The sequence below is a fragment of the Chlorocebus sabaeus genome, chromosome 15 (genome assembly GCF_047675955.1).
Source record: "Chlorocebus sabaeus isolate Y175 chromosome 15, mChlSab1.0.hap1, whole genome shotgun sequence".
In the NCBI taxonomy this organism is placed as follows: Eukaryota; Metazoa; Chordata; class Mammalia; order Primates; family Cercopithecidae; genus Chlorocebus; species Chlorocebus sabaeus.
The window spans coordinates 34,145,371-34,168,717 of NC_132918.1; the positions used below are offsets into that span (position 1 = coordinate 34,145,371).

A 23,347-nucleotide genomic window follows, 5' to 3' on the forward strand; every position below is an offset into this window, starting at 1 on the left:
AGGAGCACTTTGGGTTCCTTTTTTTTTTTTTTTTTTTTTTTAAATCCTTCCCTCACGAGTGAGGGCTGTTTGTACATATCTAAGGAGTCAGGAGAAGAGGGAGAGCAGTGACAGCAGAGTCAGATGATACAGACACAATTCCATAGCAGGGAAGAAGGCCTGAGGACCATGAGTTATAGACAAGAGCAGTCTAAGAGTTCAAGAAAGGAAAATATCTTATGTTTCAGATGAGAGGTGGGAGTTAGTGAAGGCTTCCTGAGGTTGTTCGCATTCAATCGGGGCGGGATTTTGAAAAGAGAGACTGGAGGTACTCTATCAGAGACAGCAACCCCGGCCATACAGCAAGGCAGCAGGAAAACTGTAGTTGTCAAAAAGTCCTATAGTGGCATTATCTTTGTAAATGGTGCAACCACTAGTGGAAGAGAAGATTCCTTGTTCCTTGTGTTAGCACAAAGACTCATTTCAGTGAGGTGCCGTTTAAAACCAAAAACGAACGAACTTTATGTCTTCCCACATAAAACATAATATGATATGTGTCTTAAAGTTAACTGAGGTCTGCAACGGAGGTACCATTAACCATGTCAACATAGGTCCAACCATAATCGGATGTTTGGCAGATCTGTCATAATCATGTGGCAAGAGCCCAGAAGGTTCATTATTCTCATTTCTGTCATTTAACGGTGGATTTGCCATCAGTAGAATAAAACAGTAACTTCAACTCTATTGGGAGAATTTTCCAAAAAATCACCATCTAAACATCCTTTTAAAATTTCACCCATAAAACTATCTGAGAGCACGCATCTAAATGACAGTAGAAGCAAAGCACCAGTAGAACAGTTTTTGTGTAGTGCCCTCATTGTGAATCTATTCCAACTTTATGGCCTTAGCATAAGAAGGGGAGGAACTGGCAGGTTCTGATTATTGGGGGGAAATTAAAAGTAAAATATCCTGCCAACTCAGAAAATGCTCCATAATGCAGAAAGACAACAATTTTATTAGTAATTAGGCATTTAACTAGACTTTGATGTACATCACAGCTAATCTGCTAATGAGGTTACAAAGAGAGAAGGAAATACCACTCTTCTTACTACAGTCAAGGAGATACAATCCGTCACACACATTCTCAAGGAAATTGGTAAAGTGTCCTCATGGAAGAGGGCTTAACACAGTGTTCTATACATTCTTTTATATTTCTTCTTTAGTTCATCTGGTAATTGGGGTAACCACCTGTGTTAGCTAACGGCTTTCCTCCTAAGGAATGCATAGCGCTATAACAAAGCAGGTGTTTACAATTAGGAATAACGCGGTAGGTTAAACTCCCAAAGCGACAAGGAGATTGGGGCCCTATCTTCCTTGGTGTTTACATTTTAAAAGAAATGGCTTCCAGGTCCTCAAGAAAAGCATTCCTAGGTTTTAAAAAAGATTTTCATACATATTAAATAGAGGAAGAATTCACAAATACTAAGTTTCTCGAGAAAGAAGGGTCTCTTTCCCTTTTGGCAACAGGGAAAATTTGTAAATTTTTAAAATTGTCTTACATAGTTTTGCGTGTGTTATCAAACAAGTCCCTTTAATTTTTCTCATTGCACGTGTGTGGACTGCACTTTGGCGAGAGGTGCAGTGATAAGTGGCTGCAGCTACGTGAGTGTTTGTGAACCTCCTCTCTAACAAGATCACCGAAAAGACATTTTTTAAAATGCAGACACGTCCTTGTTCATTTCCAATTCCGTTTCTCACACCAGTGTCACGTTAGGCCATTAACTCACGTTCAGCTTTCAAGCCCTTACGTAAAGAACCATTCCCTCGGCGTGAATCACACCACTACGAGCAGGTCAGGGGCAGGTGAAGGCGGGAGTTCACGTCCTAAGACTTCCCTGAAGCGGCGGGATCTTCCGCAAAGAAACCAACCGCAAGGCCAGACAAAACTGCTGGAACGGCTTTCAAATCTGTCCCTTTCTAACCCCGTTCCCCCTGGACCTGCCGTGGCCGGAAGAGGAGGAGGAGGAAGGTGCGGGGGTGAGGAAGCACAGCCGCGCGTTCCCTGGGGCTGGGAGGAAGGCGGACCGCGCCTGGGACCCGCGGGCTGGCAGAGAGCAGGAAGGGGCCGCAGAAGAGTGTGGCGGCGGAGTCCAGGCCCGGGACCTCGTGCCCTCGCTGGGGCACCGCGGCTCAGCTTTCTGGTCCTCTCCCCGGGTGCGAGCACGCCTCCACTCCGGAACTGCATTCCGGTGGACCGAGTCATCCCAGGCTGAGGAAAGCCATCGTCCCTCACCTCGACTTCGACTACGACGGGTGTGAAACGGCTTTCCTGGTCTCCCGGGCGACCGCGCCGCCCGTCGGCTTGACGTCAGGGCGCGGCGACGTCACGGCCCACGTCTGTCGTCAGCGCTCCCCTGCACCGCCCAGGGCCTCACGCGCCGGGCGGAAGTGGGAAAACTGGTGGTGGGGCTGGGAAGGCTGGGCTAGTTTTACGCGGAGTGTTGTGAGGAGGGAAGGGGATCGAGGGATGAGGCGGGCGAGAGTGGGTCGGGTGCTTGGTAGCGGCTGCTGAGATGGAGGGAGCTATCCCACCCTCGTGGGGGTTTGAAGAAAGGCACTGCCGGGAGTCAGGAGCCTATAGCCCTACCTCTCACCCCGGCTCTGGGGCTATGTGGCGGACATAGCAGTGAGCAGTTACTGTTCTTGAGCGGAGGAAAGAGATGCCTGTAGAGGTCATGGGTGTAAAGGGAAGTTCTAGTTTCAGTCATTACAGCAAGGGCAAATTAATTGGGAAGGCGTTGGTGACATTTCCATTCTACTCCAAAGTACTGAAGATTAAGGGCTTAGTTCAAAAAGTATTTTGAGACCTCCTAGTCTACACTTTATTTATCGCAGGCTACCCACCCTTACACGTGACAAACTTCCCTTTATTCATACATTCATTCACAAAACAAATATTTATTGACCTACTACGACAAGCAGAGCAGCATACCGAGATAGGGTAATACTCTGTGACTGGTCAAGGAAGGAGCAGCCATTGGTATAATTAGCAGGTGACTCATTCGTAGTCCAGATCTTACCTTTCTGAGGATTATATAAGGTCCAAGTACAGTTCTTCCAAGAACCAGAGAAAACATCATGGCTTTCTAGCAGGCAGAAAGACTGGTTTGCTATTGAATAAAATAAGGTTAAGTAAATACAAAGAAAATTAATTGAACCTATAGATTTAGATAAATGATTAAATGACCCACAGCAGTATCAGTACACCAAACTGCTTACTCATAACTATTGATTAATGACACCAGGAAGTACTGAACACTGCAGTGCCTTGTTCCTTGGCACTAAAAAGTCTAGCAGATGTATATTGTACACGCAACCTGACTGATATTTTTGCCCCAGTGCCTACCCTTGATTCTCTTGTTTCCACTCCCTCAAAGAGGAAAGGATTAAGAGGCCTGGAGGACAGTCAACCAAGTGGTCAAGTACAGCATGCTTATGAGAAGCCCAAATAACTTTCAGAGCTATTCATCCTCATCATATTTATCTGAGGGATAGTGAAGGTAAGACTGCTGTCATTTTGTAATAATGGAAGTTTAGATATAGGGCACCAAAACCGGTACCTATCTGGGACAGAAATTCGCACGCCTGATGCAAGATCACTCTGTTCTGAGGCTAGTTTTATTTATTGAGTACTTTGTGTATAGGATAAGGAAAAGCAACGCTTTAAGGATGGGAGAAAATCCAGTTCAAAGGCGCAGTTCACTCTGTGGTTTAATTTCATCTGTGTTTATTTATCTGCATATTGCCTTTGTGACCAATTTCCACTGTAAATTTTCCTTAGACCTGCACTGTCCAGTAAGGTGGCTTCATGTAACTAATTTCACTAAAATAAAGTATGTTTAAAAATTCCATTGCTATATTGCATTAGCCACATTTTAAGTGCTCAGTAGTCATGTAGGTACGGTATGATACACCATAGATATTGAACATTTTCATTATCATAGAAAGCTGGGCTGGGCATGGTGGTTCATGCCTATAATCCTAGAGCTTTGGGAGGCTAAGGCAGGAGGATCCCTTGAAGCCAGGAGTTTGAGACTGGCCTGGGCAATATAGTGAGAGACTGTCACTATAAAAAAAAATTAGCGTGGTGTGGTGACACACACCTGTAGTCTTTACTCAGAAAGGCCTAATGAGAGGATCACTTGAGCCCAGGAATTTGAGGCTGCAGTGAACTATGATCTGGCCACTGTACTCCAGTATAGGTGACAGAGCCCGACCCTGTCTCTTAAAAAAAGAAAACAAAGAAAAAGAAAGTTGGAAAGCAGTAGACCCCAGTAACAATTTCAAGGGATAAGAGTTAAGTTATGAAGAATGACACTTTTTAAAGGGTAGCAGCAAAAAGTGTTATTCCTGAAAGAAGATAGTGCACAGGAAGTGTTGTGACAAGATGTTACAAATTAGGTTTAAGAAAAAAACAAAGCCATGAATCCTGTGCCCTGTGTTGGTGTTTTGTCTTAGTCTGTCTTTTCAGGTTTCTCACTTGCCCTCCTTGATCCTTCTTCCCACCCCATTACTGTCCATACTAGAACTCAAGTACAATTTAAAATAATCCCATCATTGGGCATATTGAATAAAGTTTGGGTTATCCCATTAATTTTTAATTGAGTGAATTTTCGCTTTTTACTGCGACTTTTAAAAATTATCCAGTAATAACCAAATTAAGCTGCTAACTTCTTTTTATGACCCTTAATTTCCCGCCTCCCAACCCCATATTGTCAGCGACCCCTGGGGAAGGAAATGCTCCCTAGTTTTTGGAATAGACTTTCTAAAGCAACTAACCTAGGGCTTTCCACATGGTCTGCAGAACTTCCTGTTGGTTTATGAGGACACAGTGTCTGTGCTTTTGTTACTGTTGTGAATTTACATAAAATATGTAAATATGTATCCATCAAGGAATTGTTCTTCTTATTCACTTCAAAAAGTAGTTTTAAGCTTCCTCCTTTGTTTCTTCCTCCCCCCCACCCATGAAAAGCATGTACAAGAGGTATGTTGCCTGCAATTCTGAAATTCTGATAACAATGTAGGAACTCTATCCAAGATTGCATTTTTTTTTTTTTTTTTTGAAACGGAGTCTTGGTCTGTCACCCAGGCTGGAGTGCAATGGCATGATCTCGGCTCACTGCAACCTCCACCTCCCAGGTTCAAGGGATTCTCCTGCCTCAGCCTCCCTAGTAGTTTGGACTACAGGCACCTGCCACCATGCCTAATTTTTTGTATTTTTAGTAGAGATGGGATTTCACCATGTTGGCCAGGCTGGTCTTGAACTCCTGACCTTGTGATCCACCCTCCTTGGCCTCCCAGAGTGCTGGGATTACAGGCGTAAGCCACTGCGCTTGGCCCAAGATTGCTAATTTTAAAGCGAGCTTAAAACTGTACAAAGGGAGCATGGCAAAATTACAGTTAGCCCCAACTTTATTTTCATCCTGCAAACCAGAACCCAGTACAACTCTGTCCCCTCAAAAATGGGAATTAAATAGTTACAAACGGGCCTCGCAGGTTGGAAGCAACCACAGCTTTCACTGCTATTTCTGGGTTCCATCCAGCGCAAGTGCACAAAAGAAAAAAACCTAACATTTTTGAAAAGCTAATACTTATTGGGCACTTTCTATTTGCCAGGCACTTCGTACACAATGTCTCATCCAATTGAGAACCCTTCCAAACATAACTCAAGTCAGATCCTACTTATTGTTTATTTTCACACAAATAATGGAAATGGCTGAGAGCATGGCCTAACATAAGCACAGACGTGTAAATGGACCCAATATAAGAGGAAGCACTTGGGCCTCACATACAGTGTTAGTTGACTCTGCCAGCCAGCTACTACCCAGGGGACATCAGCCTATAGTGGATTAGTAACATGTAAATATCCAAAAAGTATTTAATTCTGTAAACCTAACTTTGTCTTACACTTACTGTCTTCATGACTTTTCTGATGTCGCTTCGTTTTCAAAAACAGCCACAAGGGACCACTTGCTTTGTTTTACTTACCCTAACACATTTTGTTCCCACCAAGATGTGGATTGGATTTTCTTAATAACATTTTATGTTTGTTAAAACTGCTATCAACATTATTAACATTTAAAGTTTTAAACTGCTTTAAAAAGTTGCTTGGCATATTTTGAACCACAAATAACTCTAGTCTGGAGGTGGCTTAGACCACAAAATACTATTTGTGGGTTTAAGTTCTGTATCTTTTTAAATCCATCATACGTACAGCGTAAACTTGAGTACCTAATAAAATAAATGTCACAATGTTTAAATAGCATTTCTCTTCAGTTCAAATGCTTTGTCATCTGTGCAGGAATAAATTGTGTGCTGAATTCTTTTTAGCCCTGAGAATATAATTATTGAACAAAATTTCCGATGAGACAAGTTAGGCCTTTAAATGATAAATATCCTCAAATATTAACAGTAAGTCAAGCATTACAGCAAAACCTTTCATTATTGTAAAGGTATTTCCTGTGGTAAGTTCACTACTGATAAGAGCTTTTTATCCAAAACTGTACTATGTGCCAAATACAACTTAGTATTTATTACATTATTATATTTTTAAAAAACAAAATAGGCTGGGCACGGTGGCTCATGCCTGTAATCCCAGCTACTTGGGAGGCTGAGGCAGGAGAATCGCTTGAACCCAAAGGTGAAGGTTGGCAGTGAGCCGAGTTCGTGCCACTGTACTCCAGCCCGGGCAACAGAGTGAGACTCTGTCTCAATTTAAAAAAAAAGAATAAAGCTCTAATGGCACTAACTTAACACTCTTGTAATGAATTTGATGCTCAAAACGTGGTACTGATAGCTCTTAAAGAGATTATTCTGTAATGTAAATTAACCAAATTCCCTTTATTAAACTCAGCATCCAATAAATGGTCCATAATAAGCACTTAATAAATGCTAGTAAGTTCAAAGACTGAATATTGATAACTGCCTTATACACTTAAAAACAACTTTTGTACTTTATTATTTGCTTGTTTAGTGAAATTATTGCTTCATTTCTGAGATTTTCATAGGATTCTAATGAAGAATCCAAGAATCCAACTCACATTTGTTTTGACAAGTGATTGGTAAAAGTGATTTCATTCTCCCTTTGTAAAGACGAAGTTAATGTTTCTATACCTATTATTTTAGGTAGCTACTGAATTTACAGGAAACAAAGTATAAAAATTTTTCTGTCATTTTATTCTGCCTCCATTAATAGTGTTTTTAATGCCATTAAATGAGTTCCAAATCATCTTAAAGATATTTCCTTAGGAACTACTGATATCAAATATCAAGCATTTTATGAGATCTATCAAACACATGAAAAATATTAAAATAATTACAGTAGCCCTGTTTGGCAATGATGTAGAGCAATTAGCAATCTTAAACACTACTGTTTGGGTGAAAAATTAGAACATTTATTATGTTTTAAACCCTTTGAAATGTTCAAAACGGTTAGAGGTGACATGTGATCCTCCTCCTTCCTTTTGTTCAGGAATTCAGACCTCTGTACTGCCCTCCCCCCATCCTACCCCAAGCACACATGAATCAGTCCAAGTCCAGAAGTGAGTTCAGATTATATCAACTCTGTTAGCACCTTCCCCTTTACCAGTGATTAAATCAGAAATGCATCTATGATCCAATTATGACTAGAAGTTCCAAGAGACGTTTGCTGGAGGCTTTAGGAAAATTCTTTCTTATTAGCACATATATTCAGCGTTCACCACAGTCTTAAAATGTTTAAAAATAGGAAATACTAAAACGTGAGATACATTGATTTACTCAAACAAGAGTGTGCAGCTGTTAGAAATGATGATGTGGTTCTTTGCTGATGTGGTAGAATGTCCCAATAAATTGTTCTGTGAAAAAAAGCAAGTTAAAAAGTGTTATAACTACAAGAAAAAAAAAAAACCCACAGTATTCTAAACAGCATTCTAAATGTACATTTTATTATTTCTATAAATATATATCTCTTCTCATAGAATCAAAAGAGGTAAACAATCAAGTTTCAGGAAAGCAGGAGCCAGTATTGCTTTGAGAATCTCAGATAGCAATGTGAAAGTTGCGAAAGCCATAAAAAGGCTCAGCCCTTAGAATCTACCATTTAATGAAAGTTGGTTCCATTTTCTTTTATTGTTGGCAGTCTCCGCACATGGCAGAGGAGTGGTGGCTGATGGTCCAATTTTGTCACCAAAAGGAACCAGGGAGAAGGCATCTATTCCTACCTCCTGTTAGAAAATTGCCAGGAAATGACTTTCTTTGGCACACCTTGAATGATATGCAATCTTTTTAACCAAATTACCTAGGCCAGGAGGAGTCAAGTGTTGTTTGCCATTGGCTCAGCTTGAGTCAGGTATATGCCTCTCGACCAACTGTGGGGACCAAGTAGGCAAGGCCACACACACTGACCCTTTCTAACTACATTCTAGAAGAGTAAAGGCAGAAGCAGAATCCAGGCAGGAAGGGTAGGCAGTTCTGTCCCAGAAGAAAGTAAGTGTGCTGGGCAGACCAGGAAAAAAAAAAAAAAAAAAAAAAATCCCACATATACTTATGTGAGAATCAGAGTCAGCTGGGAGAACATTTTAAAATTAGTGAATCCTGCTCTCTTTTTCCCACATGCCGTAAGCTGAGAATATGTATTTTTAAGAAAGCTTCCTACGAGTTTATTGTGTCTATTCTAACTCTAGAGAATACCCCCTTTCCTATAATGTTACATGTATCACAAAAATAAATGTGTGTGTAACGAGGCACCATAGGCCTACGACTCATAATAGGGAAATAAGTGAGCATAGATTCACCAAATCAAAGTTTAAGTGCATAGAAAATAAACTAATGTGGAATTTCCCAAACTTCCAGTTGGACTGGGTGCTTTTGTGTTAAAACTATCGTGGTGTTAACATTTTTTGTTTCGCCCTCTAAACTTGATTTATCTGCAAATCTACAAACATTATGTAAATAGATATCTGTGCGGGCGGGCAAAACCCTTTTTGCTCACATGATCTTGAGAAGGAACTTAGATTCTGGCGTCTTAAAACGCGGCACCTTTTTTATGTCCTTGGGGCTTTCGAGTCACCATATAAATGAGGTCTCTGAAGTTAGTATGCCAACGAGATCAGGCACCTCTGATTTTAAAATAAACACTGCAAAGAAAGCTTCCGGGAGGAATGGGAGCATGCCCCAAATCACGACTCTGTAATTAGTCTTTGTGAAGAGTGGACAGAAATTTCGTCCCAAAGCCACCGTCTTTGCTCTGGTTCCTTTCTCTGTAAGCATGTCACACGAACCACACTTGTGCACCATGCATCGCAATTTAAAGCTTTCCTTGGAAAGTTTCCCCAGCTTGATTGCTTATGGAAAGAGCAGCTCCGGTTCCCAATTCGTTTAATATATCCTGTCCGAGCGCGTTTTATTACCGAATGTTACCCACGTTCTGATAACAAGGGGACGCCGTGTCCTCCCCCGGTGAACTCACTCCCAGTCCCAGAAATATAGCGTGACTGCCTCCCCGGCGGTGTTTTGAAAGTGGAAGCCGGGCGCCGCCCTCCAGCACCTGCACCTCCCGCCCGGCAACGGCTGCCTGAAGCACGAAGTGCGTGCGACCGCAGCTCAGCAGGTCACGCAACCCCAGGCCGCCGCGCCGCCTGCGTGCCTGCAGCCCGCCGGCCCCGCCCCCGCCGCCTGCTTCCGCCGCTTTTGTGCACGCTCGGGCTTCCTAGTGCGCCCAGAGCCTGCCTCGCGTGCCGACCCCGCCGCGTAATCCGGCGAGGAATCCATATTCCCTCCGGCCCCCGACGCCCTCCGTCGACTTTAGTTCGAGCAGGTGACGCCCTCATTTTGACGCCGAAAAGTGTCCGTTCCTGATATACAGCAAACACCTCAGGCTGCGAAACGTGGGAGAAGCGGACAGCGGGCGGGGAGTCGGCCTCCTCGGCGCCTGCTCCCTGCCCGCTCCGTCGGACGGCCCTGGCCGGGCGACGAGAGCAACAAGGCGGCCTCGCGCACTGCCTGGATTTCGCAGGCAGGGGCAGGGGCGGGAGTGGGGGCGGGGGCAGCCCGCCCAGGGCTAGGAGACCCGGGAAGGGGTCCCCAGCGAGTGGCCTTCGCTGCCTCACCCCGCCTGCCTGGAGCCGGGAGCCCGGCGTGCACTGACGCCAGGGGCACGCTGGGGGCGACTTTCGTTACCGGGCGGCTGACCCCAGCGACCCGGCGCAGCCTCCAGACGTGCGCTGGGGGGCAGTGAGGGGCAGCGCTCTCTGAGGCTGAAAGGAGCGAGGGCCGGCGCTGTGTAGGTTAGATTCTTTGTTGACGACTGGGCGCCGTCTTTTGAAGAATGAGACCGGGGCCATTATTGCAAGTAGGATGAGCTTCATCGTGGGCCTCGAAGGATCAGGGGTGGGTGCGCTGGCTGCCAAGGCCCCTCTCACGCCACGCCGCGTGCAGGCGAGGGGAAGGGCGTGTCGTGACGACCTGCGATGAGATCAGTTTGAATAACCACAGCGTCGGGGCTGAGACATGCAGCCAGTCACGCAGCGCAGCGCCGGCTCTGGCCGGGTGGCCGCAGGCGCCCCGCGCTTCTCTCCAGCAGAGGGAGGTGGGGGTGGATCAGCCCCTTCCAGGCGGTCACCGGTGAGGGCGTCAGAACTATCTAAGAGGGTGGGGAGCCGGAGAAGAAAACCATACAAAATGCAACTTGCATAGTTAGGAGGCTGGATTCTATGAGTAAATGGGCTTTCAAGAAGCACACTGAAAATCACCTCTGTTAATGGTTGTCTCTTACACTTTGCCCGGTAGATAACTGTTTAAAAACTAACACGGAATTCAAACGTCATTCAAATGTGCCTTCAATTTGTTTATATTACTTAGTTTAACAGGCAGTACACACGGCTTACATATGCGTGCATGAAATTTAATTTATACAGTCAAGTCTAGAAGCATGGTTTGGCAAGAGGAATAATTGTGAATTCAGTAAGAGTCAGGGTACAAACAGATTACTTAAAAGGAAAAAGGAACTGAAAAAAAAATGCAGTCCATGAGGAAGCTATTACATTCATCTTTTCATGGTCTTGAACATCTTGTACCAACTCAACAATAATACCCAGCGGAAACTTCTAATTAGACACAGAAAACGCAAGTATTAGCTGTGCGGGCAAGCATCAAAAAGCCTCATGTTAGAGACAGACTCCAGCTCAGGCTGGAGTGCTGTGGTGTGGTCAGGGCTCATGGCAGCCTCTATCTCCCAGGCTCAAGCGATCCTCCCACCTCAGACTTTCCAGTAGCTGGGATCACAGGTGTGCCACCACGCCGCGCTAATTTTTTATTTTTTTGTAGAGATAAGGGCTCCCTATGTTGCCTGGGCTGGTCTCAAACTCCTGGGCTCAAGCGATCCTCCCACCTGGGACTCCCAAAGTGCTGGGATTACAGTTCAAATAACATCTATAACGTAAGAACGTATATCTTTATTTATTTATTTATTTATTTATTTATTATTTATTTATTTATTTATTTTGAGATGGAGTCTTACTCTATCACCCAGGCTGGAGTGCAGTGGCGCGATCTCGGCTCACTACAAGCTCTACCTCCAGGGTTCACGCCATTCTCCTGCCTCAGCCTCCCCAGCAGCTGGAACTACAGGCGCACACCGCCATGCCCGGCTAATTTTTTTTTTTTTGGGGGGTAGAGACGGGGTTTCACTGTGTTAGCCAGGATGGTCTCGATCTCCTGACCTGATGATCCGCCCCCCCCCCCCCCCCCCCCCCCCCGGCTTCCCAAAGTGCTGGGATTACAGGCGTGAGCCACCGCGCCTGGCCATAAGAGCGTATTTTTAAAATTCTGTATTTCAGTCATTTCCTTAGTATACATTTGGTTCACTGATAGGTATGTTACTATAAAACAATTAGGATTAATCACCAGGTACAGAAAAAGCTCTGCTGTGAATTTAAAATTTTTATCAGTTTTTTTTTTTTTTTTTCTTTTGAAACAAGGTCTGTTTGGTTGCTCAGGCTGGAGTGCTGTGGTATGGTCAGGGCTCATGGCGGCCTCTATCTCCCAGGCTCAAGCGATCCTCCCACCTCAGCCTTTCCAGTAGCTGGGATCACAGACGCGCCACCACACCGTGGTGATTTTTTATTTTTTTTTGTAGAGATAAGGGCTCCCTGTGTTGCCTGGGCTGGTCTCAAACTCCTGGGCTCAAGCGATCCTCCCACCTGGACTCCCAAAATGCTGGGATTACCGGCATGAGCCACTATGCCCAGGGCAGAATTATTTTATTTTACTTTATTTATTTATTTTACAGATCGTCATGTTCATATAATGTGAGTTCAGTAGGAAATAAGGAGTTGATCCTTAGTGCCTAGCAAACTGCATCAAATTAATATTATGAATGAAGAAAGGAATGAATTAATGTGTAGGCAGTACTCTAATGGTTAGATCTGTGAACTAAAGGGTCATGAGTGAGTAGTGCCAGCCCTGCCACTGACTCATGTGTGATCTTGGTATGGTAGAAATAATGCTTACAACATACCTACCTTGGCAGAGGTATAGAGGGAACTATTCCTTACTTACTACAGGTGCTTCGAGATCCTTGGAGGAGGATGATACGTTCAACTATTATAAATTAATACACCACTGTTAGGACAACCCACATGTAAAATTACAAAAGTATAGATTTTAAATACAGTAGTGTCACCAATTTTTTTCATTTGTATGTAGTCCATCAAGTACTGAAATACAGTATAGGAGATTGCACCTTTATATAAAATATTTGACTTATAGAATCTTCATCGTTGTACCAATATTTCATGATGTGCAATGGAAGTTTTAATCACTACTATACTTCACTAATAATATGCATATATAATTAATAATGATATAGTGATTAGTAATATGTATACTACTATAATAATAGTATTAATATACTGTTATGTAGTTAAATACTATTACAGTAGTATTTGTGGTGATGATATTTTCTGAGAGCAGAGACCTCTGGTGTATGAAGTGTATAGGAGAAAACTAACTTTTGGTGACTTTTCTTAACTTGATGCATGGAATCTTGAAGATAAGGGACCTTCTTGGTATAATTTTCTATTGCCAAATGAAAGTCTAGAGATACAATCAACATATTAAGAGCCCCACTGTGTATCAGACATTGGTCTAGGTGTTGGAGATAGAGCAGAGAACAGACAAAACTGATTACTTCATGTTTAAATGTTTTTGTTCTCTATTTAATGCACGTTACTTTAGGAACAGTAATGCACTGTGTGCATCTTTGTGTAAACTCTTTCCTGTTCTAAGCTCTTGGTGGAGGGTCCTTAAGAGGGATTGGAAAAGTAGTGACAGAGGGGCTTTCTGGAAAGAGAGTTGAAGGCAGAACAGTGGTAGGCAGTTTTAACTGGAATCAGAAGGCAGATACCAGTCCTTCATCAAGGTTTCCTGTTTAGAAAATCATTAGACAAAAGCATACAATACTTTGCTTTCCATCATTCTCCCCATTAAAGTTGGCCTCATGTTTCTTAATTCTCTCTGCCATCATATTAAGTCTATGTGTATCATTTTTACCAGAGTCATAGGCACTCGTGCAGTTTGCTAGCTGCATGGTGGTGCTGGGTGGAGGGGGTAGGTAGGCATTAAACTCCAGACCTGGCTTCATCTGCCAACACAGGTGTTTTGCATCCTCCCAAGGTAGGGGCATCTTGAACAAAAGCACCACGGGGCCATAGTAGCTCTCTTTATTCTTCAGAGTTCTCAGGCATCTAACCCCTGTCTGCCCTTTGGCATGTATTTTCCTGTTGTATTTAATAGCATTGTTCTGCTATGAGTTGCCAGACAGGGAACATTGGGGGATGAGGAGAAGGCAAGGCTGAAGAAGTGAACCAACCCCTATCAGCTTCCAAGATGTCTAGTATCTAGATAAATGAAGACTAGCTAAGGCATGATGATGCTGTGTGAAATGTTTTGCAGCAAAAAGAAAGCAAAGCAACGATAGACAACAACTTGCCTTTTCAATTTTAGCAAACAGAAAGAATTGTCAGCTCACAACAGATTGCCTCAGTCTTGCATTGCAACTAGAGAACATGATACAGTCAGACAGCGTGGCTCAACCTTTTGGCCGAGCTCATTTGTGGGATTTGATATCAGATAATTTGATATAGGATATATGTCCTGCTGAACCCTGGGGATGGCCTTGAGATTAAAGTGTTTTCCCTTCCCTGTTGCTAACTTCTCTGTGGTCTGTTGACATTACATCATGTTGCAAACAATGAGTGGTAGAGACTGGAGACTGCCGTGTCAGGGTGTAGTGACCTGATTAGTCCAAACTCCTGCAGGGGAGACGTGCAGATAGATGAGCCCCAACAGGACCTGAAGAACCATGTGGTTTTGAAATTCTGGGTGGATGGGCCACACCCTGCATACACCTTAAATCTCCTGGCGCTTTGAAGGTACAATTATTGCTCAACAACTCCAGGTTAATTAGATCTTTGTATGATGTGATTATCATAAATGTAACTTTTTAAATGTAACTTTTAAAAATGTACAAATGTGTGCATAATATAAATGTATAAAACAAACTTGCAATTAATGTCTTATAAGGGCATAGAAATGATCCAACTGGATTCACACCTTTTAAAATATAGGTTATTCCTAGCAATAGTTAAGCAGTTCATTTTGTAGCTTAACATAAAGGCCTAAAGAAAACGAAACATCTGAAGGAATCTTATTACTCTGTACTATGCAGTTTGTCATTTCACTTAAGTAAAGATTCCTATGAGATTTTTAAATTAATGATTATTATTTACAAAAGGCTTTTGAGAGTGTTGCTTTTACTTTTATGTGGTTTCAAGGTGGGGAGACAGATTAAAGATGTTAAGTAAAATATTCCATAAATACTATATCAACCAAAAAATAAGAGAATTAAAGCATTTGTGGAACTTTACTCCTAGAAGACACTTGGTAAATATGGTTTATTACTCTAAACTAATTAATATAATTTCCCACCTGAAACAATAAATGTAGCATGTAATATATTTTTCCCTGTTTAAGGACAGATACTGCTGCTTGTTGATATTTGCATTGCTCGTACTACCCAATAAGTGATGATGGTTGAATGAATCAATTAATGAATGAGCATGAGAGAAAACCCATAAGAACTGACCTCCCATTCTAATCCCTAGGCCCTCCCTGTTTCTCTTACTGAATGCCTTTCCAGATTATTGATGCTTTGTATGAGCAATAAGGAAAAAGGAAGCAATCCAGATGGGAGCATAGCTGTGGTCAGATGTCTCTGAAATGAACAAAGTATTTGCAGATGTTTCAACAAGTGAAGGGGTTGGGCTGAGTCTAGGCCACAGGAAACAACTTCCACACCTTGGGGCTACTACAATAAAGGTATCATCACTTACCAGCACAGGATTCTGTTGGAAACTTGAAAAGGCACTCAGGGTTGGAATGCTACATGAATCCAGACTTGTCTCAGGAATGCCACAAGTGATCAGAACTAAGTATAGAAATTAATGTGATTTGTAAAAATAGCAATAAGGATCATGGTTATCTGGGAATCAAATCCTTTAATCACTTTAGACAGAACTAATGAAACTAGAAGAAACCATCATTGATTGTGAGAGTCTCCTTCTAAATTAGTTGGCCTTTGGCTTTTGGAGAGCAAAGTTCAAATTCCAGTTCCTGTCTGACAGGAAAATAAGTCAGACACAAAGTAGATTGTCTTTTAGACTTCAAACTGAAACAGCAGGGCATAAAGGAGATCTGAGTCTTGAAGAACCTTTTCTTTCAGAGTTGCTGAGTTCAGTATGGCTAATGCAGTATTTTTCATTGTGCCTTTTGAGGTTCATTTTAGATTTATGCTATTTGCCTTTGTTGGTAAATATGTTCAAATATAAATAAAAATTTTATATTTCCTAATGAAAAAAATTCTAAATTCTACTCTTTTGTGCATGCCCTGTTCTGAAGCATCTTAACTTTCTAGCTGCATAGTGGATAATAGGGCCCGTGTTTGTAGGTCCCAGTTGTAAAGATAATAAGACACAAAGGCATCTTAAAAAGTGATCTGGACTAGACTAGGCAACTTACTAGCTTTGTGCTCTGTTATATTACCGTTTGAATCCCTTTTCTGATCTCTGATATGGTAACAATTGGAGAATGGATTTGCTTTTTGGCTCAATGGGCAAGAAAAGGATTATTTTCTAAAATAATTATCTGAATGTTTGGCAACATTGAATATAAATTTTCCCTAAAAACCCTAAACTTTTAAAGTGAAAAGACCATAGAGCAGCATACCTATGGACACTTTACTCATAGAGACTAACTTTTTATCTCCCCAAAATGAGAGGGTTTTTTTATTAAAAATGAAAGAAAATGTTAACACAATCACTAAAATTGACCAGCATATTGGGGGGATAGCGAAAAAAATAGTTAACTCTAACATGATTGGAGAATTATACATATGTTGCTATTCTACTTGAATCGCCCTTTCGGAATATTAGAATTCAATATACAAAAGTTAAATGTCAATGTTGGCAGTAAATCTTTTTGTCTTTTTTTAAAAACCAGAAAAATTGCGGAGGTGTATCAGACTCACTGAGTCTAACTATTATAAAGTCATATCATTACAGCCATGAAGAAATTTAGATGTCATCAAGATCAAATTCCTCATTTTATAGATGAAGAAACAAATTCAGACAGGATAATTAATTTTTTAAATACTATTATTATTATTGCCAATACTATGCAAGGCACTAGTATTAGTCCGAGGATTCAGCAGTGAACAGGACAGATGTGGTCTCTTGCCCTGAATCACCACAGAGTTAATGGAGGAGCTGGAACCAAAAATGAGCCTCTAGATTTCAAACTAAAAGACTTCCATTAATCAAGTACTGACTGTATACCAGACCCTAAGTATTTCACCTACATTAAGTCATATAACCTTCACTAATTAAGAGTAGGGTGGAACATGCCTTCCCACTCCCAATGTCTCCTCCTGTGTGTAGGGAGCTCTATTACCATAATAATCCTGGCTCCTCTCTGTTGCCTCATTTACTTTACCCAAGGGGAGAGTGACTTATCTGAGTTAGGAAAGAGTAACAGCGCATGAGTAATCCAGCCCCTTCCCTTCTTTTTTTTTTTGGGTGATGGGGGACTGAGCTGTCTGAAGGGAATGTTTGTTCAGCTTTGCTCTCCCAGGCCCTAAGAAGAACAGGAGCAGGAATCCTCTTCAGATCTTGTGATTGGGTAGACAAGTCCCCTACTGGGGTTTTAAATTAGGAAGCGCACTTTCCCACAGATACCAGTTTCTCTCATCAATAAAATCTCGATGTGTATTGTGCAAGAGAGAAGCATTTCATAAAAATAAAACTAAGCAACTGGGTACTATCATATCTGAACCATCTAAAACCAGCCGTGTTCTATCCAGTATGTATGCATGTGCCTCACATTCTGACCTCATCTGTCAGGTACCCAAGAAATGCTGTCTTAAAATGATATTAATATAACCTTCTAAACTGCTTTGGTGCAATTTACATAATTTCTGAAACTGTGAAGGTCAGCTGTCAGGCTTTCTGGGGGATAAAGTAGTGAAGTGAAAAGAACATGAGATTTATAGACTCAAACCAAGATTTGACTCTACTCTGAATACATGTCTATAATTTTGAACCTCTGTTTTTACCTGTAAATAACAATGTGGATTGCCTCACTGAGCTAACATGGTTAAGGCCCAAAGAAGATAATAGATGTGTGAGTGCCTTATAAACTATAAAGAACTTTAAAAATGTTAGCTGTTTTACAGGTTTAACGGGCAATCCTGTAATAATAGTTCTCATATTTACTATAGATTTTAAGCTTCACTTTATACACAGATGGTTGAAGAGTTAGGCAGTTGATTGTTGCCTTGATGGTTTATTTAAACCATTATTTAAAGGCTGAGAATCACTTTACTGAGCTCTCCCCACTTCCAACCTGTGTTACTTAATTTAAAACATAAAAGCTCCTCTTCCATTGCTGTCTACATTTCTACCATTAGTCTTTTGCATTAAGCAGTCCATTTCCCAGTGACCTCCTTTGAGTTCTAAGCAGGTTTGTAAAATATTTTCTTATTAGGAAGAAGCAGCAGTACACTTAAGAATTGGAGTAGAGTTAGGGGAAGATAAAAAGAAAAGTTAGCAGCAGGTAAAGGACACAGAAAAGTCTGGGCTATGGGTCTCAACCAAAAGTACTGATAAGGAAGTGGAGGAAGCAGCAGAAGGTATCCAGGAGCAAGGGAACATCTTTTCAAAGTGGCACCTTTTTCATAAATTGTTTTAAGTCTTACTCCCTCTGATGAATCTGCAGTATTTCAACCTGAGAGTCAGGGGAAATGGATTCCAGTCCTGCCTTTGACCATCCAGCTGTGTGACCTTGGGTATGTAACTTGGGCTCTCTGAGTCTCAGTTTCCTTATCTATAAAATGAAATCTTTGGGCAAATGTTTTCTAAAGCCATTTCAGCCACAAATATTCTATAATTCTAACAAAGATCCCATGATATTTTCTTCCCTTTTTAACATTTAAGTCTTATCTTCCCCCAGGGGAAAAAAATTATCTTAGAAATGTCTGAAGAAAGAGGAGCAGGAGAAGGAGGAAGGAGGAGTAGTGTGCATGTGTGTGTGTAGACAACAATGGTTATAACAAAGTTATAACAGGACATCATAGCCCAGAGAGAAGCATTTCATAAAAGTAAGCAATTGTACACTGTCATACTTGAACCATTTCTGCTTAGAAGCAAAAAACTCTCCCCAAAAGTTTTTCCAATTATAGTTGTATTGTGACATGTTCTCAGTTCAGTTAAAATAATATTGAACCCTCCAAATCATACTTGAAATATGATAGAATACATACCAGCATTTAAAGCAGGCCACCACCCTAAAATCATGTAGGCTTCTTGACAATTGCTTTAAATCATAAGGAAACAAATGAATAAAATATGTGCTATTGCACATATTTTAATCCTCAAAATAATACATTTTTCTCCTAAGTATGGAGGACTGATTATGTTGTGCATGGCAATAATTCAGTTCACTGCATAAGTAGGTTTAAACAACAGGAATAACAGAAAAAGGTCAACTACATATTTTGGAGTTCTTGGAGTGGAATTTTATTTAATAAACACCAAAGCTACTAGAAAGCTTATGAAAGCATGCAAAAGATGTGGGTATGCCTTTGGTTCCAACAGATTTCCATGATAATACTGAATCAGTGGATCTCCTCTCCAAATGTTTCATTCTTAATACCTTTTTTCACTTAACGTATCTTGAAGGTCATTCCATTTAGTACAATTATTGTTTACATTTTTATAGATGTCCCATAATTTAATAAGTTCCCTGTTGATCAAAATTTAGGGATTTTTTTGGCCAACATTTTGTTAGTAAAACATTACTGCAATGAGTAATTTTGATATACATCATTTTATGAGTGTGCAATTATATCTGGAGGATAAATTTCTAGACTTGGAATTACCTGGTCAAGGGTGTGTACATTTGTAGTTTTGGTAGACATAGCTGGAGATTCGTGTATTGCCACTTACCTTCCCACTCCCCAGCAGTTGAGAATTGTTGCAGTGTAATAACAGATATTACTGACAATGGGAGAGTATGTTCCACATATGAATGGTGTGGAGGCAGAAAAAGTAGAATCACTGCCCCCCGATGTCTTTTAGTCAGTATTTTTTATTCATCAAAGAGAGAATCTGCTTGACCAGGCTTGTCATGTCAAGCCCAGCCTCCTCAGGGTCTCCCAGAGTCACCAACCCAGGCTTATTACCAACTTTGGTTATTACAACCTCAACTAAAGTCCAGTCTGGTGGCTCAGGGTCACCATGAGCCTAGAGCTGCCTTTCTAACAGGGGCTGTTAACTGAACAGGGTCTTACTGGAAGGAGCCTTGGACAGTCAAACACTTGGGTTATCATATCTATAAGGGCAAATATAATCCCAGTTTTCCCAGGACAGTCCCCATTATGTGTGTGGCCTGATTACTAATAGTGCTCCTTTCATTCTCCTAAGTTTTCAGTTTGGACTATAATTTACTAATATTGCATAAGGTGGGTCTATTCATACTGTGTTGTAAGGAGCCCTGGAGGTTTGTAAAGGTGCCCAGGGAGAGACATTTAAAGGGGAAAAAGAAGCCAAGCAGGTGGGATTTGGGACCCATTGTTACTGTCTAATGTAACTAAGAGAAGTGTAAGCTTATAATAAATGAACAGATTTCCACCTATTAGGAAGTAGATGGTTCTTAAACCTTTTAAATCAGATATACTTGTTTTCTGTCTGCTGATTATACATCACACACTCTCTCTCTCTCTCTCTCTCTGTCTACTGGGCATTGTTTTCCTACCAAAACAGAGAATTGAAAATCTATTGAGGTAGTAATCCCTTGACCTCAGCAGATATAATACCCACACTTACCACATATTTGACAATTTAGATAGGGCTAGATCTTGAACTAATGGACCACTCATGGCTTTTAGCAAGAGCTTCCCTGGCAGCACTTTCACCTTATACAGTCAGACTGGAGTCTGGTCTAGGTGAGAGAAGGGGCAAGAATTACATTTTGAGTTCAGTTCAGAGATGCTTTATTTTGATTTATTTACTTCCAAAGCTGCATGTAAGCAGTACAAAGGATAGACATGAGGTAAGGGAGATGCAGCTGTCCATTGCCTCCTTTGTTTTCCAGAGACGACATAAATTTGATCGTCTTGGCAACTGGAGAGAATGAGATGTCTTGGAGGTCACGGGAGCCCAGAAGTGTGTGCTTACTATCTTTCGTACCTCCAGCCACATTAGCAACCAGAAACAACTTATGCTACCATATAAGGCAAAAATTTAGTTACCCAGCAAGCTGCTTCATTCAGGCTAATGTTCAGATTCCAGATCTTGAAAATGCTTGCTGTGCCTAGCCTGGTGCAATCTCTCTGTATCTACACCTGCACAGCAGGGTATAGTTTTCCACTTACTTTGCAGGCAGGCCTGTCCTTGGTCTACCACAAACATATTTAGCCTTTAAGTTCTCAAACAAATACTTGGCCTTTTGAATTAACACGGGCTAAAGGACATCTATGTTGATTCTGATTGTCTAACTCTAAGGACCAGGCTTCCCATTTTGCTAATCACTTTGCCTCATCTCTTGCTGATTACTCCTGATTGCAAAAGCCCAGCTCTTCAATTGCTTCCTGATTCTCTTTGTCCTTCAAAACTATTTCTTCTGTGAAATAATTCATCCCTTACACACATGCAGCTGTCATCATTTTCTCTTCATTTAAAATGTTTATTCTCTTCACTTTTATTTCCATCATAGGCATATGCATCCTCTTAGTAACTCTTCGAACAGTCTTAAGCCTTTGTACTTTGTAGACACAATGGAGTTAAGAGTGTTCATTAAGTACCCCGAGATCTATGCACAATCATAGCAAACAGGATCAATGACTAAAATGACCACCAACAATTGGTAATGTCATTAGCCTATGCTGAGCAGGACAGATGAAATTTTCCTCTGAAGCATAGTTTTGTGGATACATATGGAATTCCATTAGTTTAAGCTTCTTAAAAAGAGAGGAACATCTTTTCTTTTTTTCTCCCTGTTTAACCTCTTTCTTCCCTTTCTTTTTTTCTCCCTGTTTAACCTCTTTCTTCCCTTTCTCGATTTCTCAACAAAAGATGGCTTCAGATCATTTGTAGATTCCAAAGAAACTATTAATGGCTTGGATGACAGGGAAAAAATAAGTAGAATGGAATGAAATTGAAGATGACCTGCTATTTACATGAATGAGGAATTAATGTAAATAAAAAGCTTTTGTTTTAAACCACTAAAATATCAGGGTAACTTGTTATTGTGGCATAACTTAGCTTGACCTGACTATTGATCCACCCATTAATTCCAGAAAGCAAAGGGAAAACAGCAATAGGGATGTTTGGGAGAGAAAAAAATTCAAGGAGATTGTGACAACATGAGAGAGGAGATTTAGCTGCCAATTAGACATCAAGGAAGCCTCCAAAGGAAATAATACAGGCTCTGACAGGAAGATTAAGGACCATCCAAATGGAACAAACCTGCACAATAACTTCCCTTCAGGAAATAGGAGGATAGTATTACAGACTAAGTGTTCCCCTCCCCAAATTTATATCTTGAAACCCTACTCCCCATTGTGACAGTATTAGGAGGTGAAGCCTTTGGGAAGTAAAGATTACATGAGCTCATGATGTCAGAGCACTCATGAATGGGATTAGTGCCCTTATAAGGGTCATGAGAGAGCATGCTACTCTCTGTTCTTTGCCATGTGAGGATACAATGAGAAGTCAGCAGTCTACAGCCTAGAGTGACCTCACCAGAAGTCAACCATGTTAGCACCCTGCTCTGGGATTTCCAGCCTCCAAAACTGTAAGGAATAAATTTGTACTGTTCATATGCCAGCTAGTCTATGATATTTTTGTCAATAGAAGCCCATACAGACTAACACAGGGAGGAAAAGAATGAATTAAAGAAAAAAACTACGTTATTCTTAGTTGCCTGTAAAGTAGAAATGAAGCCTTCTATTGGGACTAGGACTAAGAGAAACTCCCAGCCTTTTCTTTCTTCTGGGCCAAATTTGACCACTTAAGGTATGATTGAAAGCCCCAGATGAAATTCTTAAGATAGATCACACAAATCTCCATGAGGAACTGTGCCATTTCAAATGAGGCATGGAAGTTGTGCTTGTGGTCAGGCTACTGTCTGGTCTGAATTTCTATAGTTAATGCAATCTATGGAGAATGCAGGGGTCCCAGCTAGGGAAGCCAAGCCCTTGGATGGTGTACAACACAGGGAAAGGTGCTTTTTAGGGAAGTTTCTTACTTTTTAAATATACTTTATGTCAACTGTGTTTCTGATCTAGTTGATGTTGGAAGCCAGGAATTTTCTCTTTGGAGCTGAGAGACTTTGTATTTAGAGGTGGGATTTCCCCATAGTTTGAGAATTTTGTATTCATTGTTAATATTGTTGCCAATATGGATAACTCCTGCCTATGACAGGTACAGATTATGAGGTCAGTCACACCAACTTCCTAGGTCTCTAAGATGCATTAGGGCAGTGATTCTGAAAGTGTGGTCCTTGGAGCATCAGTATCACCTGGAAATTTGTTTCAGCTGCATCCAACACCTACTCAGTGTAAAATTCTGTGAGTAGGGTCCAGCAAGCTCAGCTTTAACAAACCCTCCAGGGGATTCTAACGCACACTTAAGTTTGAGAAGCACTACATTACCGGTATCTGTCTGAACAACAAACATGCATTCTTTCTTAAGGCAAGTCTTAATAGCCCAAGGCC

The 23,347-nt window shown here is 41.3% G+C and overlaps 1 protein-coding gene and 1 long non-coding RNA gene across 3 annotated transcripts in view; one reads left to right on the forward strand and one right to left on the reverse strand.

Moving 5' to 3' along the window:
• The window catches only part of LEKR1 (leucine, glutamate and lysine rich 1), a 240,862-nt gene extending 238,209 nt beyond the window's left edge, over positions 1-2,653 (reverse strand). For both annotated transcript variants that reach the window (XM_008008604.3, XM_073023498.1), the window contains exon 1: positions 1,539-2,653. Coding sequence is in view for 1 of the 2 variants with exons in the window: in XM_073023498.1 (XP_072879599.1) it covers positions 1,539-1,584 (46 nt within the window). In the remaining variant the exon portion in view is untranslated. The remainder of the gene's footprint in view (positions 1-1,538) is intronic.
• Positions 2,654-7,345: 4,692 nt separating this feature from the next.
• The window catches only part of LOC140713476 (uncharacterized), a 77,896-nt gene continuing 61,894 nt past the window's right edge, over positions 7,346-23,347 (forward strand). The window contains exon 1 of the long non-coding RNA XR_012095560.1: positions 7,346-9,835. This is a non-coding gene — a long non-coding RNA (uncharacterized lncRNA). The remainder of the gene's footprint in view (positions 9,836-23,347) is intronic.